Raw genomic sequence first — 19,873 nt, 5'->3', positions numbered from 1 at the left:
CAAACTGAAAAGCCAACGCAGACCGAGGCAGGTCACTGCCGCGTCGCAGGGGGGCTGCCAGCTGCTCAAGGGCTCCATCCCTAGAGGAACACTACAATATGTTTGCTTCAACACTAGGAAGCAGCAACTGATCCCAGAAAAAGCCAGGAATCATGGAATGGTTGGGGTTGGAAGGGACCTTAAAGACCATCTCGTTCCACCCCCTGCCCTGGGCAGGGACACCTCCCACCAGCCCAGGTTGCTCCAAGCCCCGTCCAACCTGGCCTTGAACCCCTCCAGGGATGGGGCAGCCACAGCTTCTCCGGGCAACCTGGGCCAGGGGCTCACCGCCCTCACACCAAACAATTTCTTTCTCGGATCTCACCTAAATCTCCCCTCTTCCAGTGTAAAACCCTTCCCCCTCGTCCCATGGCTCCCCTCCCTGCTCCAGAGTCCCTCCCCAGCTTTCCTGGAGCCCCTTTAGGGACTGGAAGGGGCTGGAAGGTCTCCCCGGAGCCTTCTCTTCTCCAGGCTGAATCCCCCCAGCTCTCTTGGCCTGTCCTCCAGCAGAGGGGAAGATGCAATGCTGCTCAGTCCTATCCTTGCCTTTCTCTAATCAGGAAGGATGCCCTGCTAAGATTAATTATGGGACTAGGCACCCAGAAGACCCCTCCAGCCACAAGCACTAAGTCCAGCATCTGTCAGAGCAGAGCTTACGCAAACACAAGAGTCTCCGAAGCCACACACACAGAGCAACAGCAGAGCACAGGGTGCGACTTGCCGAACCTCACTTCCCAGCACAGGACTCGGCACGAGCCAGGGTTTGGCTTCTCACCGTCGCATTCATCAGAGGCTGAGCATCTGCTCCGGGCAGACTCCGTCCCCCTGGGTCCCAGCAGGACAGCTGATGTCTTCCTGCACCCCCGTGGAGGGAGGCTTCTGGTGCCCCTCTCCAGCAAGACTTGACAGAAGTTTGGCAGAGGGAGGGACACGGGCAGGTGGGGGCGTCACACGAATCCCCTGGATATGAGCATTCCTGGTGCAGAAGCAGCGCTCGGCGCAAGGGCAGCCCACCGTCACCCCAGACAGGCCCACATGGATGGCAAAACATCCTGCCCCCTGCCTGGGTCACAGACCAGCCGCTTCTGAGGGAGCATCTGTGACGGGCCCAATGGCAACAACCAGAATGGATGGGGAAAAGCAGTCCTCCCTGCCCCAGTGCCGTCCAGCCCCCCGTCCTCCTCAGGGGAGCACACAGAGGGCATGGTCCTGCCCCTTAGCAGTGCCTGGGCTAAAGCTCTGGGGCTCGGGGGTTTCCTGGTGCCTTCAGCCTCAAAACCACCCTTTCTCACTCACCCCCATGCCGACCTCAGAAACAGCAAATATCCAGAGATTCCTCCCGTGCCCGAGGTGCCAGGAGGGAAACCTGTGGCTCATTCCCAGCCCAGATCCCTGCCTCTGGCATGGCAACAGGACAGAGGTGCACGTTGCCCAACATCAGTTGGTTGAGTTGCCGCTGGACTTCAACAGTTCGGGCAGTCGGGGAGGAAGAGGAGCCAGAAACACACAGAGCGCAGCCCCAGCGCTGCTGGGCAGGGGCGGCGTGTCCCGGCAGAGCCTCGCCAGGGGTCTGGCACTGCCTGCTGAACCACGGGGGGCTGCAGACAGGCAGCTGTCACTGCTTCGTCCTATGGTGCGACTGAACTACACCCCCACCCCGTCTCTCACATCGCTGTTTCTACGGGCTGCGGAGCACAAAGGGAAGACGGATGCAACCTGCAGAAAGCGCCCTTTAAATAAGGAACAGGCTGTAGCAAGAAGGGGAAATCACAGAATCATAGAATCAAATGCACGGTGAAATTAAAATTGCCTCAACTCTGTCACGAGCACATTGGTCCTCCGAGTCCAGCGCCCCTGATCCCTTCTCGCACCAGCGGGCCCAAGGAAATCATCAGCCTCCAGACAGACACCCTTGACTTCAGACGTTATGTCTGCACTTTATGGCTCAAATTGGCAGTCAGGACCGGCTCTCTTACCGTATCTGCCTTATCACCTGCCTGGAAAGATCTCAGTGCCCAGCACGGGCCTCCTCCAGGCTCGTCTCAGAGCTGGCATCCACCTGCCTTGTCTTTATGGCTCTCACTGCGGATTTCCCTCCCTGCGAGAGCTCGAAGTTATCAGGCCTCTGCCAGCAAGGCTGCAACTTCAGCTCCCAGTTCAAGGGGGTCGCTGTGCTACGAAGGGACGAGTTGTCCCCAGCCTGTGACGAGAGGAGCCCACCGGGCACCAGAATCACGCAGGAGACTCCTGCTTTACCATGTAACGCCCCAGCATTTATCGCAGACATTTACACAGCACCTCCCCCCAGTTCCCTGCTGCTCTGCACATCCCGCAGCAGGGGACGCTTCGCAAAGGAGAAGAAAATGTTCCTGAGCTGCCACGGCCTGCAGGTGCAAACACCGCCTTCTAGCAGGCCCTATTCCCTATCGTGCCGCCCAACACGCCCCAGCACCACGGAAGAAACTTCATCGGTCCAGTTAACAGGGGATAAGGGGAAGAGAAAAGCGAGTCTCCCCAGCAGCACAGCACCCTGTAACAGCTCGACTGAATTTATTAACTGCGGCCAGATATTTCCAGTGAGGCTGCCGCCTTTCTGAGGAAAGGAAAAGCTGCCCTTCTAAATATCAAAGGCAAGAGGAAAGAATGAGATCCTTGTACAAAAGGGCAGTTAACCCTGGTGGCAATTGTATATTTAGAAAGACGCAAGGCTTGCAGAAAGCGTGACGGGTTAGAAAGGGGAAACAGTTTGCACAAAGGGCAAGGGGAAGGTTTTCAAGTAAAAATGTATTCATCCATTTTTTAAAGATCTAAGATGCTAAGAGAAGAATATTTGACTCTAGCAAGTGCTGGAACTTGATGCATTATTCAAACCGCGTGAACATTTGAAGACCGGAGACCTGGAAACCTTCAGTGAGAAGTCACCTGCTGAGAGGAAGCATGGGAGATCTGTGTCATCCCAATGGAGGCGGCGCCTGCGGTGGGTTTCGTGGCTTCTGTCAACGCTCTGCACCACAGCAGCGACGTACCTCGGGACAACAGTGGTATAGAGCAGCCCCTTTTCCTCTCCACCCCTAGGCTACACAGAAAACCCCAGCGAGACACACTCGGGATGCATCTAGGGAGGAACCATTCCTGACCCACAAGCGGCAAACATAACTGAAAGCAAACGAATAGACAGAAACGCGGTAGTAAAGCAGAAACACAAGAGAACGAAGTGCACTAAGAACTGTAATACCGCAAGCCCACAACAGACGTGCAAGTGAAAACCAAGTCTCCCCCCCTCCAAATCGACACTCACCCTCTAGGGCAGACCATCTCATCAATAGTAATGTTCTAGGAGAACCTCATTCTGCTGCATTTCAAGTTATAAATTCAAACACAAGAATAAGGAGAAAAAAAAAAAAAGAGAAGTGCCAGACGGGGCCAGTTTTTCAGCCAGGCAGGCAGCCAGCAGAAATACATCACGGAGCAGGCCTTGCCTCGGAGGGTGGGAATCTTTAATTTTTCTTCAGATTTCCTCTAGTTGCTTTTTTGAGGGGGATCTCAGTCGCCTCGCCTCAAGGATTATTTTTTTTTTTTTTGTTCTTTTCACGCCTTTGGTTTCTTTCCTCCCAAGGCTCTGCAGCCTTTCGCCCTTCATCCAGCCCCAAACAGACGGGAACTGGAGCATCATCTGCCTCGTGTCCTGCCGCAAAGGACAGGGGTGGCAAGGAGGGATGGCTGCACGAGAAAAATACGCGAATGCATCCCGCCACGAACACGAGTACCACGCTGTGCCGGCCATTAATGTTTCACCAGTATAGAGAAAGTGGAAGTTTGTTGCTAATAATGCATAATGCAACAACTTCCCAGCTGACGCTTGCCGAGTAGCACAGTCGAGCGCAGAAGGTACGTTGACGTGCTACAGAGCAGTCGCCAATGTCTGCAACAGAGCGAGAGAAACTGCTCTAAAGGGGAAAAAGCTTCTAAAGGAAGAAGTTCTTCACACTGAGGGTGGTGAGACACTGGCCCAGGTTGTCCAGAGAGGGGGTGGAGGCCCCATCCCTGGAGACGTTCAAGGCCAGGCTGGATGAGGCTCTGAGCAACCTGATCTAGGTGAAGACGTCCCTGTTCGCTGCAGGGGGGTGGGACTAGATGCCCTTTAGAGGTCCCTTCCAGCCCAACACGTTCTATGATTTCTCATATTAAACTTTCTCGTATTTCCCCCTATAGCGAAAGGCTCTTTTGGAAAAGAAAACAACATTAAAGGAGGACCGCCTTTTAAAGTGGAAAATATTCTCCTCAGTCAGCAGCACAACTTCAAAAGCAAACCCAAAAACACTTTAGCAAAGCCCCCGATCCACAGATTTTTTTTTTTTCCCTTCCACCTCAGGGATTATTTTCAGCTCCAGGATGAGCACGGGGGTCAGCATCTCCACTCAAAGGTGAGCTCTGCCAAGCCAGCCTCGGCAAGAACGGGGCACCGCCTCAAACCACCACGGCTCGGAGCAACGGGCAGGGAGGAACCGCTCAGACGCTTGTTCCGATGCATTTTCTGCGTGCCCGACGGGAGACCATGTGGGCTGTTCCACGGAGCAGCTGAGCGCTCGGAATTGCTACCCGGGGCCGCGAGAGCCACGTTTTGGATACCCGGAGGGCTGAGGCCGCGCACTTGGTATCTGCAAGGCAACTTCACTGAGTAATTCTCACACAAAGATGCTGAGGGCCAGCAAAATGCCCCTTCCTGAGAGCCAGAGGGGTTATTTACGTTTGCAAAGCACATAGATAGAATAGCGACCGATGCCGTAAAAGCCCGTGAGGCTTTCAGTTAACTGTTCTTTTTTTCCAGAGCAGGACTTGAATAAGTAATGCAGGGACAGGCACGACACCACAGCAGAGCAATTATTGAATAGAGGCTGAGAAAGCGAACACGATCCATTCTGCGCTCCAGGCGAGACAGGTTGGGAGCTCTGGAAAAGGATAATGTAGCTGCGCAGCTAAAGACCATCGTAACGCACACACTCAAAGGTGCAAATTGAGATTCACCAGAAGTCTCTTTTCTGGCAATTCCTACTTTTAAGTACATTACTTTGTAACCTTAGGACTACGCTTTTTTGTGGGTTTGTATTATAGATGCAACCTCTGCTCTGGGCTTCTGCACGCACATTAGCATTTTTCCATGGAGCATGGCTCCGCTCCCACCCTCAGCTACAGCAGCCTAAGTGTCCTTGTTCCGGCTTGCTTTCATCTCATCTCCTGGAGGATGAATAATGGAGTAGTGGTAAGGAATAGAAGGGAGCAGACAGGCCCGTTCGGAGTTTCAGACCAGACGGTGAGAAGCTTAAAACCCAAATTGGCTAAATTAGAAGGAAGCTCTGTTAATTTGCATCTACCCACAATAACACCACGGGGAAAGAGGCTCTGTCAAAGACCGATTTAAAGCCCCCATCGCAAAAGGGAAGAAAGAAAACAAGGAATTAGGATTACATTCTCTTTTTCCCTAGAGTTATTGTGGTTTTCTGGGTGTATCACAGACACGCTCAGATCCAGGGTTTGGGATGTAGGCCGTCACATTGCAAAAAGGTCAGACCCGAGCTATCTGTATTTAGCCATGAAGTTGGAGAAAAGCCAAGTGCAGGTGAAGCCTTGGTGCCAGGCAAGCGCCAGCCCAGCGCTTTAACCTCAGCTCGTGCCTCTGGGCAAGCTTGACAGCTGCCTTGCCCAGCGCGGAGCCGTCCTGCCAAGTCTCGCTGGCCGCAATGGAGATCGGCACCGCGGGTGCCCGGCCGTGGCTGGAAGGAGCCTTCTGGCACTCCTGCCGTGCCAGGTGCCGTGGGCTGGGGCATCCTGAGATGGGCAGTCCCCTCTAGGGACGAGCCACCCCCACCTGCAAGAGTTACAGGAGGGTATTCACAACTTTCCCCCATCAGAACATGCCTTACCGCAGGCTAATGACTCGCAAACACTAAACCGTACTCCCAGCATCCATCGTTTATAAACGGGAGGGGTCCGGCAAACATGAAACTGCTCCAGCAGTTCCTTCATACAAGTGCCCCGCTCCTGACAAGGACTTGAAATGTACCCGTCAAACATCCCATTCGCTGAAGCATTGGTGAAGACGGATTTCAAAACACTCCAGTTCCTAATTAGCCAGACCTGCTTCCCAAGAAGGCAGCATCCCCATTTTACTGAAGGAAAAACAGAGGGCTAAGCTGAGTGAACTTGCCGGGGTCCAACAACAAGCGGGACGTGACAACAGGACTCCGCAGCTACTACCCAAGGCATCGGTGTCCCCCAGGGTCCTGTGCCACGAGCGACTGATTTTATATTCCCAGCTTCAAACCAGTCTCGCAATTTATTCTCGCCCGCTGATGTGAAATGGGTCAAACCTACGGGCCCTGCGGAAGTTCCTCAGCACAGCCCGATTCAGGGGCTGATCATTAGCTTAGCTCAGATGGCACGAACCACCAAGGCAGAGGTAATTAAGCAGCTGATCACTTTTGAGAAGCTGAGCCTCTAATCGCTAGCTGGAAATATAACCAGGCTTATTTCTTGTTTGTTTTAGCAGGCAGAAGAGCGGGATGGAGAGCTGCAATGACCTGTGACAGATGCATGCCCAGCCTTTCCTATTTTGGAGGTTTGCTTTTGCACGCTCCCAGGACACGCACACTAACGCATCCCGAACACGGGCTGTGATACTCCACAATTGTATCGGCACTTGAGGAATAGAAATGTCAAAGCAATTAAGTTTGAAGAGGTTCTTTTTCTCTCTATCCACTCAAATGCTGTGGAATGTTTCCCCACTTAAGTTTTTCCGCAAAAAATTTTTAATATAAAGTCCTGTTTGTTTTTTTTTTTTTTTTTTTCTAAAGAACATGAGAGGAGGAAAAGGTGAAAGCAAGGAATCAGAGAGATGGGACAGAAGAGCCTCCCCTAAAACTGCCAAATTTTCCATTCCAAATCAAAACACTGCCCTTTTTGTAGTACACAGCCTTGTTTCTTCTGGCATTTTCCAACAGAACGCCACAAGTTTTATTTTAAAAAACGTTTTAAAATAGCTGCTGAGCTACTTCGGCCCATCGCTTTACCCGCTTGCACCCCAGGTTTGCCAACCGTAAGGCAGAGATGACAAACCCTGCTAACGGCAAGGACTATGCAGCAACAGGCTCCACGCGCCAGCTGTGAATCGTCCCCTGTGTACACAAAACATTTTCCATTTAAACAATCATTAAAGTGGCTGCTCTGAACCGTAATCATCAGATGAGGCAACACTCTTCCCTTCTGCAAACGAACTTCTATCGGGTGCCTGGAAACGACCTGCGTGCCGCCGGGCATACCGCGTGCGTATGGCCCAAAACAAGTGGGAAGGAGTCCAATCGCGGAGCAGCAAAGCTCCGATGGGCGAGCTCTGAAGAGTCATTTGGCCCAGGGCCACCAGCCACGCTGGAAACCACCTCCGGAGTCCTGACTCCCAAGTCTTTCCGCTCTGCCCCGCTAGACCAAGCTATTAAGGACGTGCTGGTTCAATGACATTTTCTGCTCTGTTCTTTCAAGGATGAAGTCAGTGGGAAATGGTCTCTGCAAAGGGAAATCCATTGTGGATATTTCCCAGGATACAGGCAGCGCAAGGCAACTCGGTGTCCTTGTGGAAAGGAATAGGAGAGAGACCGTGCAAGGGAACAGCTGCCATTATCTTTCTGCAGCCTTTTAAGGTTCCTTCGTCCCAGCTGCTCTGGCCACATCAAACGCCACCCAGTCCCCCTGCCACGGCCTCTGTTGTGGCTCTTTTTGTGCTGAGCCCCACTGTCTCATTGCAAGTCACGAACGGCGCGTCAGGAAGAAACAAGCGCACCGCGCATTACACGCACAGTGAGTTACCAACCCACTGCTGAAACTTCAAGGCAAAACTGCAAGAAAAGGGCGTTTCTTCCAAGGGCTCTCTAAGCAGCAATAAATCTTTCAGCTGTCGTCCAAGCTCGTCGTACCCTGCCTTTAAGGCCAGAGAGTGGATGAGCTGTGGTGGGCTTCTAGGACAAGGCAGATTAAGGGAACCCCATTTCCACCCCCTTTTCCTACCAGGGGACTGCCAAGAGCATAGGAGTAACCCAGCGTAGACTATCTGATGCCGACAGGATAATCAGCTACCTGACCACCGTGCTTGCAGCAGCTTTACAAAAAATGGAATAGCCTAATTTCTTCCGTCTCCAAAGCAGGAAAGGAAGAGAGAGTAGAAGTGCAGGATGCACGCACCGGTCCCCCCCCGCTTCCTGCTCAGCACCACAACTGGTCAGCTTTGTTGCCCCATCTAAACAATAACAGCTCGGGCATCTCACAGGGGTAGGAGAAAGCTTCACATATCCATCTTTGTAGTGCTCGAGGCTGACAAAGGCTCAGCACGTCTGTGAATCCATCATTATGTGCAGATTCGCACCCTGCCCTGGCTCCCCTGGCACGTCTCCCCACAGAGAAGGCTGTCCGCAGGATGGGCACAGCCCCGGCCAGCCAGGGTTGCCCCAGTAACCGAGCGCTGGCTCCGCCAGCCAGCTCTCCCACGGCTGGGAACGCAACAAGCACCTTGTGGAGGATTTCAGCAAGGACCGCGGCAGCTCACAGCCCGAGTTCAGAAAGCAGAAGGTTTGGAGTTGAGGGAGACTGGTCGGATACCACCACTGACCCCTTTGCAGGTCCTTGACACCGTATCCCACAGGATACCTGCCATGTCTTCCTCTCTTTTCACAAAAACCAAGCAGATTCCTTTTCTGCAGCACATTGGCTTTTCCTTAAAATTCACATACACGGGGACACTCAAAGATTAAGGTCCCTCCACAGCACAACAGGGCACAACTCTCGGGTCCAGTCAGTCTGCTGCACAAGTATAAAACCTTTTTTTTTTTTTCTCCAGTTAAATATGCACCATGGAGAACACAAGACACGCACGGTGAGGAAGTGAACATCACTACAGACACCCAGATTCTTCTTCCCACCCGTTAAAGCCTGCCATGAAGCGCTTCGTTACACCACGCACTTTCCCCAACCCCACTGGCCTGGCAGAAGCCATTCCCCAGTCAAACTGGGCTCACGGCTTTCAGAGCCGCCCCCAAAATATATTGTTTCAGCACAGGACTCGCCATAAGCCAGCAGAAAGATGGTCTGCTCCAATCTCAGCTGATCAGGAGGCAGGTACTTGGTCAAGCTCGTGCTAGAGTTTCTGCTTCTAGTATCGGCTTAGACTAAAAGTTTTCACAACGTAAAGATACAGCACCAGTAACAACAGGCTCCTCTCTCAGCCAAAACGCTGTCACACCACCTATTCATAAGCCTAAATGCATGCAGTGCCACCTCCTGCTCCACAATTACTTCTAGCAGAGAGTTCCACAGATTTGGGGATTAAAAAAAAAAAAAATATATATATATTACTTTAAGCAGTTCAAAATTACTTTTTTCTTCCTAAATTTTGTGCCATTCTCATTTTGCTTCTGTATTCTACCGCTCTCACTGGCTCAGGGACGTGACATTTCCCTAATACACTTGGTTCCAGTGAAATGGAGATAATTTCCAGGCCGTGGCCTTTCGGAAGGTAGAAGTCATGACCAGCTTTCTTACGTCTCAATAGATCCGTGCCCTCCAGTCTTTCCTAGGCCAGCCGCAGAGCCGCTGCCAGCCCAAGGAGGAAAGGACAGGAGCTACGGCAGGCACATGCCGCTGCACTTCCATTATCACAACCGCAACGGGCTGCCAAGGTGGAGGAGTATTTTTAGACTGGAGCGAAAAAACCTGGGGATTTATCAGAGACTTATTAATACAAAAGTGACACTGGTACACTAGCAGCGTTCTGTTTGCCCTGTACTTATACAAATTGGGTTATTTTCCTTCCCTTCTCCGGCTTTCCTAGACGAGGAAATTGGTGCTTCCCCAACTACCACAAGGTCTTGGGCAAAGATGCCAAGACAGGAGAGCTCACGTGGGGGTCTCTGCCAGGCCTTAAGGGGACACAGGGTCATCTACAGGGAGACTTTCACTGCTGCCACGGATCGCAGGTTGTCACAAACCACGGGGAGATGAGCCTCGGTGCAAGCGTAGCGTGAACGCACACGCACTGATGGTCAGGGGTTCACAGAGCTCTCATCTCCTCTGGAATGATCCTGCTCTGTGGAGACTTGTTGACATACGGATGATCGAGGCAGTTAATCTCAATAAGATTTGCATAGGTAAACTGCACTAAACCCCTACGCGGACACATTTATCCAGAATTAAGAGGCAGGCTTCATTTAATTTAGCTTTGAAGTAAACAAATTAAGGCCGCTTTTATTCTGAATAAGAGCGGCCACGCTATAGGCCAGCGTAGTTTAAGTAATCCACTTTAAATTCATGCTGTTTGTTAATTTGGACTCATTTTCCCCCTGTTTAAACGGGCTTGAAGCAAGACGACAGAAGGGCCTCCAGTAGGCGATTTGGAGGCAGCCAGTACAGCCCAACATCAACAAGCAGCGGGAGCAGGCAAAGCGGGGAACAATTTCAGCTCCTTCTGGGACGAGGTGTCAAGGATCTGCCTCGGGCCCTGGAGGGGGACTGAAGCCACAGCAGAGCCCAGCTGGGAAAACAATCGCCCTGGATTTGCTACTCCCAGTTAGCGACCAGGCAACATTCGGGCTTTCCGCCCATTTTTCTACGAGAGCCATTTTTGGCTTGGCTCTGCAGACAGATTATTTAACAGAAGGACAGGGGAGAAGGGGGAGGGAAGGAAGGATTTAGTTTCTCCAGAGAAAGCTGCTGACAACGAGCAAAATAAAATACCCTGGAGAGAAAGTGCTTGACAAGAGACTAAGCCATAGGAATTGTGTTATCGGCGTTGCGGGAGCAAACCTGGATGGGGTTACTGGCTGACATTTGAAAAACGAGAGCGCTGAATAGAGAGTGCTGTGCTGGCGAGAGGGTGAACGAAGAGCAGCGGCGCGCAAGCGGGAGGAAAAGGCAGGGTTTGGTGCGCGGTGAGACAGGCGGCCTGCGGCTGGGACCCAGCTCGCCGCCGATTAAAGAGGCGCTCCAAAAGAAGCGCGTGATGGCCGTATCTCTTCCCCCTTGCATACTTCTGCATCCCCAGTTTCACACAGAAGCGCATTTCACCCGGTCTGTTTTCAATACGGGGCCATTACAGCAGCAATAGCAAATATTGAACATATTGCGAGGCAATTCATTGAGCTGGAAAGAGACGTTATGGGGGGCATTTTATCAAGATAAGATAAGCAGCAACTTGGCCGCAGAGACAGCCACTGATCGGAATATATGATTTGTTTTGCCCCCTTGAGCTAATTAGGTGAAAGAACAAATACAAAACACATATATATTCAAGACAGATGCTATCCTCAAAAAGGAAAAAAAAAAAAAAAAACAAAAAAAAAATACATCTCCCAGAAACAGTTAACAAGCTTCAGTGTATTCCCCTGTACACTGGCAAAAAAATAAAAAAATACCAGCCAAGTTTTTACCAGACAGCCAGATCCAAAAGTTAGTTGGAGGGCATCATTTTGGAGGGCAGAAGCCCCAAAGATAATTAAGTTCTGAGCAGTTTTGTGGAAACAGCGGGCGGGCAGAGGGGAAGAAACCCTGGGAGCATCCCTGTTGCATGAAAGGCAAATTGTACTAAGCTTTCAGAGCCCCTGCCGCGAAAACCAGAAGACGCTGGGCTGCCCTGCTCCTCCGCTCACACAAGGGCTTGGTTGGAAGCTCATGTCATTCATCACCTGCCAATCCCTACTACAGATGCAATGGGTTTATAAACAGCAATTAAGTTTCAGCCCCCACTAGAAACTTACAGTTAACGAACTAGTTCAACTTTTGAACTGATCTAGTTAAAGGATCCGTTTTTTCCTAGCACAAACAAGGCTGCGGGTTAAGTACAGCTATTCCATCAAGCACGGGGGAAAAAAAAGTGCCTATTAGTATCTGAGCTAAGAGAATAATTAGTTTTACCTCTTCCGGCTCACAAATGGGTTGGAACAACTTACAGTTTTCTTGAATCTATTTATGATGGGAAATTTGCAAGATTATTCCTGCAAATAATTAGTTATCGATCTCCAGGTTTGCTTAGGGAAAGGCGCTCATAAGCAAGTCAATCTATTATTCAAGCAACGTTTGTTGTTTGGGGGTTTGCGTCACTGGCACCACGGTTTTGGTCTGGTACTGACTAAGCACAACTGCAGGTTTCTTCATGGGGAGAAGAGGGAGGGGGTTGAAGGCCCATTTTTCAGAGTCAAGCTTTTTTTATTTTTCTCTTCTTCCAATAAATATGTTTTGCCAATATTTGCTTAAAAGGTTTTGAATGTTTCTTGGCAAAAAAAAAAAGATAAAATAGCTATTTTATTACTATTCTAGGAACATTTTCCCAGCATTTAGATGTTCTAACTAATAACAGCAGCATTAAGTGAGACCTTGAATTCCTCCTAAACCTGCAGAGCACAGGGACAACTTCAGACGCACACGACTGGGGACAGATCTTTCATTTCTGCTCAGCTTCCCACTTCTTATCAGGACAGGCAAAGCTCTGACCACCCATAACACCCACCCATCACGCTTTTGTGATAAAACCATGGGAATTTCACACAATCGTGCAATACAACCCTTTCCCAGTGTCAGGACCCGGCGCGCTACGTGTCGCTGGGACTTTTCAACCCAGCGTAACAAAGCCCCAGCCGATTCTCTCAAGGTCAGTAGTTTCACTAGGAAAGCGCTGAGCCCCCACCACAAACTCTTTCCTACCAGCCTCAGGTCCCTTTCCCCAGAGATCCATGGATGAGCACCTTTTCTCCTCTCCTCATTTTCAAGAGGTGTTTATTGGAGGACAGTCACAAGTGGTGTTCCCCAGGGGTCAGTACTGGCTCCAGCCTTCTTCAATCTATTCATCAGTGACCTGGATGAGGGGACAGAGGGCACCCGCAGCAAGTTCACCGACGACACAAAGCTGGGGGGGGTGGCTGACACACCGGCAGGCTGTACCGCCATCCAGAGACACATGAACAGGTTGGAGATTTGGGCAGAGAGGAACCTTATGGAATTCAACAAGGGCAAGTGCAGGGTGCTGCACCTGGGGAGGAATAACCCCTGCACAGGACAGGTTGGGAGTGACCTGCTGGAGAGCAGCTCGGTGGGGAGAGACCTGGAGGACAACAGGATGGCCATGAGCCAGCAATGGGACCTTGTGGCCAAAAAGGCTAAAGGCATCCTGGGGGGCAATCAAGAAGAGTGTGGCCAGCAGGTGGAGGGAGGTCATCCTCCCCCTCTGCTCGGCCCTGGGGAGGCCACATCTGGAGTGCTGGGTCCAGTTCTGGGCTCCCTGGTTCCAGAAGGACAGGGAACTGCTGGAGAGGGGACAGCAAAGGGCTACCAAGATGCCGAGGGGACTGGAACACCTCTCTCATGAAGAAAGGCTGAGGGATTTGGGTCTCTTCAGTCTGGAAAAAAGACGACTGAGGGGGGACCTCATCAACACTTATAAATACTTCAAGGGGGGGTGACAGGAGGATGGGTCCAGGCTCTTTTCAGTGGTGCCCGGGGACAGGACAAGGGGTAATGGGCACAAACTTGAGCATAGGAAGTTCCACCTAAACATGAGAAGGAACTTCTTCACCCTGAGGGTGGCAGAGCCCTGGCACAGGCTGCCCAGAGAGGTGGGGGAGTCTCCGTCTCTGGAGACATTCCAACCCTGCCTGGAGGCGTTCCTGTGCCACCTGCTCCGGGTGACCCTGCTCTGGCCGGGGGTTGGAGGAGATGATCTCCAGAGGTCCCTTCCAACCCTATGATTCTATGATTGCCCTCGGATTTGAGTTCAGGTTGTATTCAGCCACTCCCGGCAAAGCAGAGCAGACTTTCAGTCTGCAGTAATTAAAGAGAAGCATGGAGTAAGCAAACGAGCTATCAGACTTCAACAACTCTGCTTCATGCTTCCCTGGGCTTTGTCACAACAAGCTGCCAGTGCCTGATATTAGAGGTTTACAGAAAAAAACAAAGCGCGTATGGGGGCGAAGCAGCCCCTGACCGACCGCTCATCACATCTGGGTGCACGCGTGGGAGCACGCCCAGGTGAGGGGTGGCAAGGCAGCCACCAAGCAAAGCAACCGGGACCGACACCATCACTCATGCCAGAGTAATCTGGAAAGATCGCAGCCTGCCCTGCACAACCAGCCCAAGGCAAACCCAACCAGGCAGGTCCCGCTTCGCGTTACGAAAGGGAGAATCCCAAGCAAGCCGGTGGGTCTCCAAGCATCCGTGCTGGGCTCGCACAGGGGAATAGCTTCAGAGGCGGTGCTTCGAAACCCACAGGTCGTACCCTGATCCGCATCAACACACAAAACACAGGTTGGTGGGACACAAGCACCTTCCTCAGTGTCACATTTTAATAGCAACGAGCTCGGAGACGAGAGACCTGAAATCAGTCCACATCCTGCCCCGCTCTATGTGATAATGATACCGCGTAGCTTTCCTTACTGCATATCCAGTGTAAAAATTCCTCTGGACACATGTCCTACATGCGCGGTAGGCACCGGCGCAGCATTGCCGGTCCTTCTGCAGCCTTTAAGTGAATATTGCTTTTAGACCTCTTATAAAACCACCTGGTACAGCTCTCTCCTGCCTGTCTGGACTCTCATGATTTTAAGTGCTACTTGAGCTCCTTCACATCCCATTTTCCTGCTCATCCCCCATCTATACTACAGCAATTCTTCAAATTGTATGCAACAAAAACCTCTAGAAGCATTACCTCATCCTGCTGCAATCATAAGAGATGCTCGTGTGAAATGTACTTTCTGAAATTATCAGGTCCAAACCCAGCAGCGTTCGTTAATCCAAAGGAACTGTCCTTACGCCTCCAACCTCCCTCCTTCCCGCAACTGCGATGCCATTCTCAGCAGCAAGAACAGCTTTAGCGCTTATTCTGTGCAAATCAGTATTACCACGCGATGACGGGTTCAACAGGACGCTGCGTTTCCCGGGCAAAGGAAGTAAATTTCTGTTTGGGTTTGTTTGGTTGCTGGTTTGTTTTGGTTTTTTTAAAGGCACGTTGGAGAGAAATATATGCCTTTAAAGGAACCTCTTCCTTTGCAAGCCAAATGGGAAAAGTGTCAATGTACAACAGCCCTCTGTAACAGTACAGGCCGGGTTAATGGCTCTTCGCTTCCACTGCCATTACTGTCCAGCTTCACACCGGTCCTTCGACACCGGCCTTCCCTTCCAACACTAAGCACGAGGGAATCCATTTGCACAATCAGGTCACCAGTGGGATTCACACTTAGATGGCTGTTAGGGTACCACAGATCCCAACCCCTGTGTTTGCTAAGCAGCCGTCCCAGCACAGCTCTGTCCTTTCCTGCGTGCCCTTCTCCCCACGTGCTGGTTACCCTCGGCTGAGTCACATCTCTGCGCCTTTGTCAGGTCTAGGTCATCACTTACGAGCACGTTCATACGTAGCCCAACCCCAAAAGGCTCTTATTTCTTCTGGAAGCTTCAGGAATATGGAGAAAGAAAAGTGGCTGTAGCGCAGACTTTGAGAGCAGACAGCACGAAGCTGAACTCTGTACTTCACCAGTCTAAATCGCATTCACAAATAATTGATCCTCGCGCTAGGATGAGCACAGAACCTGAACTTCAGAGAACTGGAAATAGAGAACTAGTGTATTAACAGGTATGTTAATTTCTATATGTATGAATTTCTATATAATTAATAGTGTCTTGTAAGGTGCCTTTACACAAATTATGTACCACTAGTGCCATTATAGAGGTGGGGAAACTGGGACACAGGTGTCCCCAAGGCCACGAGAAGGCCAGTAGCAGAGGACAGTGATACTCAGGGCTCGAGATTCCCAGGGCAATGCCCTAACTTGCGAGCGGCATCTGCTCTCACCAGAGTTATGCTTTATTTCAGTATCAATTGACCAAGGGAAAAACCCAACGCTTTGTACAGAATTACTCACTAATTCTCACCACAGCTACAGCAAAGTCCAGTAGCTTTAAAAAGTCACCATGACCTTAAGCTCTGTGACAACTACCTGTCGGAAGCTCTTGTGCTGAGCAAGATAATCACATCGTCTGTCACCAGCATCTAAGAGAGCACATCAGAACCCCAAATTTAGAGATCCAGACTTCCCTACGAGGTCAGTCAATGGCGAGGACTGACTGCCAAGAGCTCAGGTTTGAAACACCCATAAGAAAATCTTTAAAAAAAAAAAAAAAGGAAAGAAAAATCTGTATGCGAAGCACCACTGCGCTACAAATGTAAAGTCACAGAACAAACGGAATGAGTAAAGAACATCTCAGACTTAAGTTACAGTAGCATCCTGGATGCTATTTAGTGAGGTTACACTTCATAATCTTTAATACACTTCTAAAACATGCCCTGCTGAAGTCCCTGCTAAATTAAACGGGCTCATTGCCTTGCAATGAAGTAGATAGCTGGAACCGCTACAAAACGACACTGCTTCTCTGCCCCAGATAAGCTTGTCACCAGTGAATTCTTCCACCCCCTTTTTTTCTTCCCATATTAATGCCCTCCATCATAATAAGGATTCCTACCCACTGCCAAAACTCAATTTACACTATTTACTTTAATGACCTCATTTGTCATCCTAGCATGCGCGTCTACCTCTGGGACCGCAGCCCCGTCAGTCTGCCAGAAGGCCTCATTTACAGTTTGCTCTTTCATTATTATTTTTAAAGATTAAATTGCTTCAATTTCAAGGCAAACAGTCTGGGAACTCCCACAGCCCAGAGGATACCAAGATACATTCATACGTTTGATCAATATTTTTTAGGGTTACATACATCTCAATCCCAAACGACTCCCCCCCCCCCACGCCGCCCCGCTGCACCATCCATCTATTTCCATCACTTCTCGCTTTGTTGTTCCTTTTAATCTTTGCAGAAGATACACACCGCTTATGACATGTGAATACTGCCATAATATTTCAAGTTGTGGGAGGAATTTTAGCTTTTTTTCTTTTTTTTCTTGGGGGGGGGGGAAGGAGAAGAGCGTGATAATTTCCTTCCCCAACGCATCAGCTCCTTCTAAACCACATTTTTTTGTCTCACAGTTTGACTACTCCGGAGAGGTACATTCCTTCCTATTAGATTATATTTCTCTCTTACGGTGTGTCTCCAATCCTGACATGCTCAGTAAAATTCAACGTTAATTAAATAGATTAGGGCAGAGCCCAATACTTCATGTTTCATTATAGCACATGTTTTGTGGAAACAGCATTACACAAACCGCTGGAACTGTAGCCAGAGGAAATCTCCAAAAATACAGCCTCAAACCCAAAGCGCCACAACAATCTGCCAGGCCAGGCACGGGAGGGAGGGAGGGAGGGACCGGGCATTTGAGAAATTACTTGTGTCCATCTGCAGCGTCTCAAAAACCCATTCCTCAGCTTGTTTGCAACATCTTTAAAAAGAGATATTATAAGCCATTTTCTGGGTTACGGGTAACGGCTCCATCATCTGCCTCCTCCCAACTCAGCCTCCAACCAACTGACTGGGACAAAACGCGCCTTACCAGCGCAACCCCCGCCACCCGCAGCATTTCCAGTTCCCGCTGAAACATTTGCGAGGCGGATTGGGCACTTGCTAGGCATCATTCGCCAATCCCGGTATAAAGCTTAACCAGAACAAACAGATTAATTGCTAGGATAGCGGAGCTAGATAGACACCAAATTTAGAATCACAACGTTACCAGTCCCTTCAATACTTAGAAATGCTTTTCCCAGGCTAACAGAAATCTGTCTTTTAACCAAAAAAGAGAGAGCAACGAAACCTCCCTCATAAAAAAGCTCAAGAGTTCAAAGTTATTTCAAAGTTCCTGAGCACCGATCTCATTTTCTTCCGCTTATGCAACTCCATGACTACGTCTTTCTTGTTTTCCTTCCATCACAAACATTTGTCTTAAGTCCCAATAAACATTAGCAAGAAACCTTTACATCTCCCAGTAGTGATTTCCAATATGCTGATACGTTTGTTCAGACGCCTTTCCAGGGAATAAATCGGTCCCAAACCAACAGTACTTGTTATTTATACAGAGACATGCTTGCTTGGGACGTCTTCTAAAGAGACTTCAGCAGGAGCATAAGGAATAACATCCTTTCCACATATATTTGAGTCTGATATAAACGTAGGTATTGTCTACAGAAAAACAGATTTCCCATCAATATTTATATATAAAGCTAAACCAAAATTGTTAAGCTGTTTCTAGATAATATATGATGGTAACTTGGCAATAAAACAATTCTGCAGGTTATGAACGATGTATAAAAGCATATAAATATTACTTACTGTCAGATGATCAAGTCTCTGGTACGCAGGGAGAAGATGGAAGATACCACAGCAGAGTCTTCCCTGGATGATCACATGCAGATGAGAGCAGCAGCGAGACTGAGGAAAAAACAAACAAGAATTGACAACATTAGATCAGTAAAAATATTACTAGTGTGGTCTAAAATAATTTGCTAATGCAGAAGCAACGCAGCGTCATCAAAGCTCGCGGGAACAGCAGGTAGGGCCAAAAAGATCCAAACGTTTTCGAGACTGTGCACTAGAACCCTGAAAAACAGCTTTTAGACTCAAGATTATTATGCCCCCCCCCTCATTTTCCTTTGTACCCTTCTTTTGTCACCTTTGTACCCTTGTGTCACTAGCACGCTCTGTTTGCTGCGGCACAGAACGGCTGGTCCCTGTGTAGCCAACTCAAACCTGAGACTGAAACAGACTCTCTACTATTTCTGTGGTAGCTGCTTTCCAAAGAAACACAGAGGCAATTTTAATAAAAAAAAGTCAAATTGCAAAACCCACAAAATTTGCATGGGAAGCAGGGAAGAATTGCTACTGTTTCTGTTTTACAGGTAGGGAAACTGAGGCACAGACCACTGAAATGATTCCAACAAAGCTCTAAAAAGAGAGACGGAGAGCTCGAAAAAGACCCAGCACTGTGGTTTACAAGGAAAGCCCACCTCACCACACCCGAATCTTCCTGTATTCTAAAAACCCAAGATGCAAATTTTGCCCAAGGAGGTATATTCCTGTAAAGAGCGTCATGTTTAACAAACCAGACTTTTCTGGTACTCTCTGTCAAAAGAGTTTCTGATCTTTCCCCTAACAAGGGGAAAAGGCTCTTTCCGATAGACATGAACCTCTCACGCTTGGCGCATTCTGACACCTACTCTAACCACGTATAGAGGAGTATTTGTAGTCACAGCAGGTAAACGAGCCGCGGACAGGGAACACAACTAATTTAATAGCATGAATTATTTACACATACATTCAGGAAAGCCATCTCGCTACACAGCAGTCCCAGCAGCAGGGATTATTAATTTATGACTCAACTACAGCTACATTAAACAGAGCGAGGCTTCCATAAAAACTTAACTGTGGAGACACAGAAAATCCTGGCCAGCCCCTCCCGAAGGTGCATCAGGGTTCCCTAGCAAAGCCTCAGCCATTAGCCAAAAAATCGATCACGTCTCTTGGGCAAGGAAACGACATCCACCAGCTTCCAGTTTGCATCCCGACATGCCCCCTTGCCCACTGCGCCCGTAAAAAACGATGCATCCTAAACTGGGATTTGCCTTTAAGCTTCCAAAATAGCATCAAATTCCTCCCTTTCAGGTGCCAAGGCACCTTCCCCCCCCCAGGGAGCAAAACCCTTGAAAAGGTAACAGTGAGCTTCCCCACTCCTGTATCCTCCCCGCTGGGCACCACTCGGCAGAGATCCCATCGGAAGGGCAGGGAAAAAGGGCCAATCCAAAGGGGAAACAGCAGAAGCGTTTGGGGGCAGAATGCTAGGAATAACAAGATCTGATGAGAAGCTGCAGAACGTATG

The 19,873-nt window shown here is 49.6% G+C and overlaps 1 protein-coding gene across 2 annotated transcripts in view; it reads right to left on the bottom strand.

The window, feature by feature from the left end:
- KCNJ5 (potassium inwardly rectifying channel subfamily J member 5) overlaps nt 1-19,873 on the bottom strand; it is a 119,878-nt gene that overhangs the window by 18,117 nt on the left and 81,888 nt on the right. For both annotated transcript variants that reach the window (XR_012584111.1, XM_074561435.1), the window contains one exon: nt 18,331-18,429. Coding sequence is in view for 1 of the 2 variants with exons in the window: in XM_074561435.1 (XP_074417536.1) it covers nt 18,341-18,429 (89 nt within the window). In the remaining variant the exon portion in view is untranslated. The remainder of the gene's footprint in view (nt 1-18,330; nt 18,430-19,873) is intronic.

Source organism: Larus michahellis, chromosome 17 (genome assembly GCF_964199755.1).
Source record: "Larus michahellis chromosome 17, bLarMic1.1, whole genome shotgun sequence".
NCBI lineage: Eukaryota > Metazoa > Chordata > Aves > Charadriiformes > Laridae > Larus > Larus michahellis.
The sequence above is the reverse complement of the archived record's forward strand: the minus strand, read 5'-3'. Positions and strand labels throughout refer to the sequence as shown.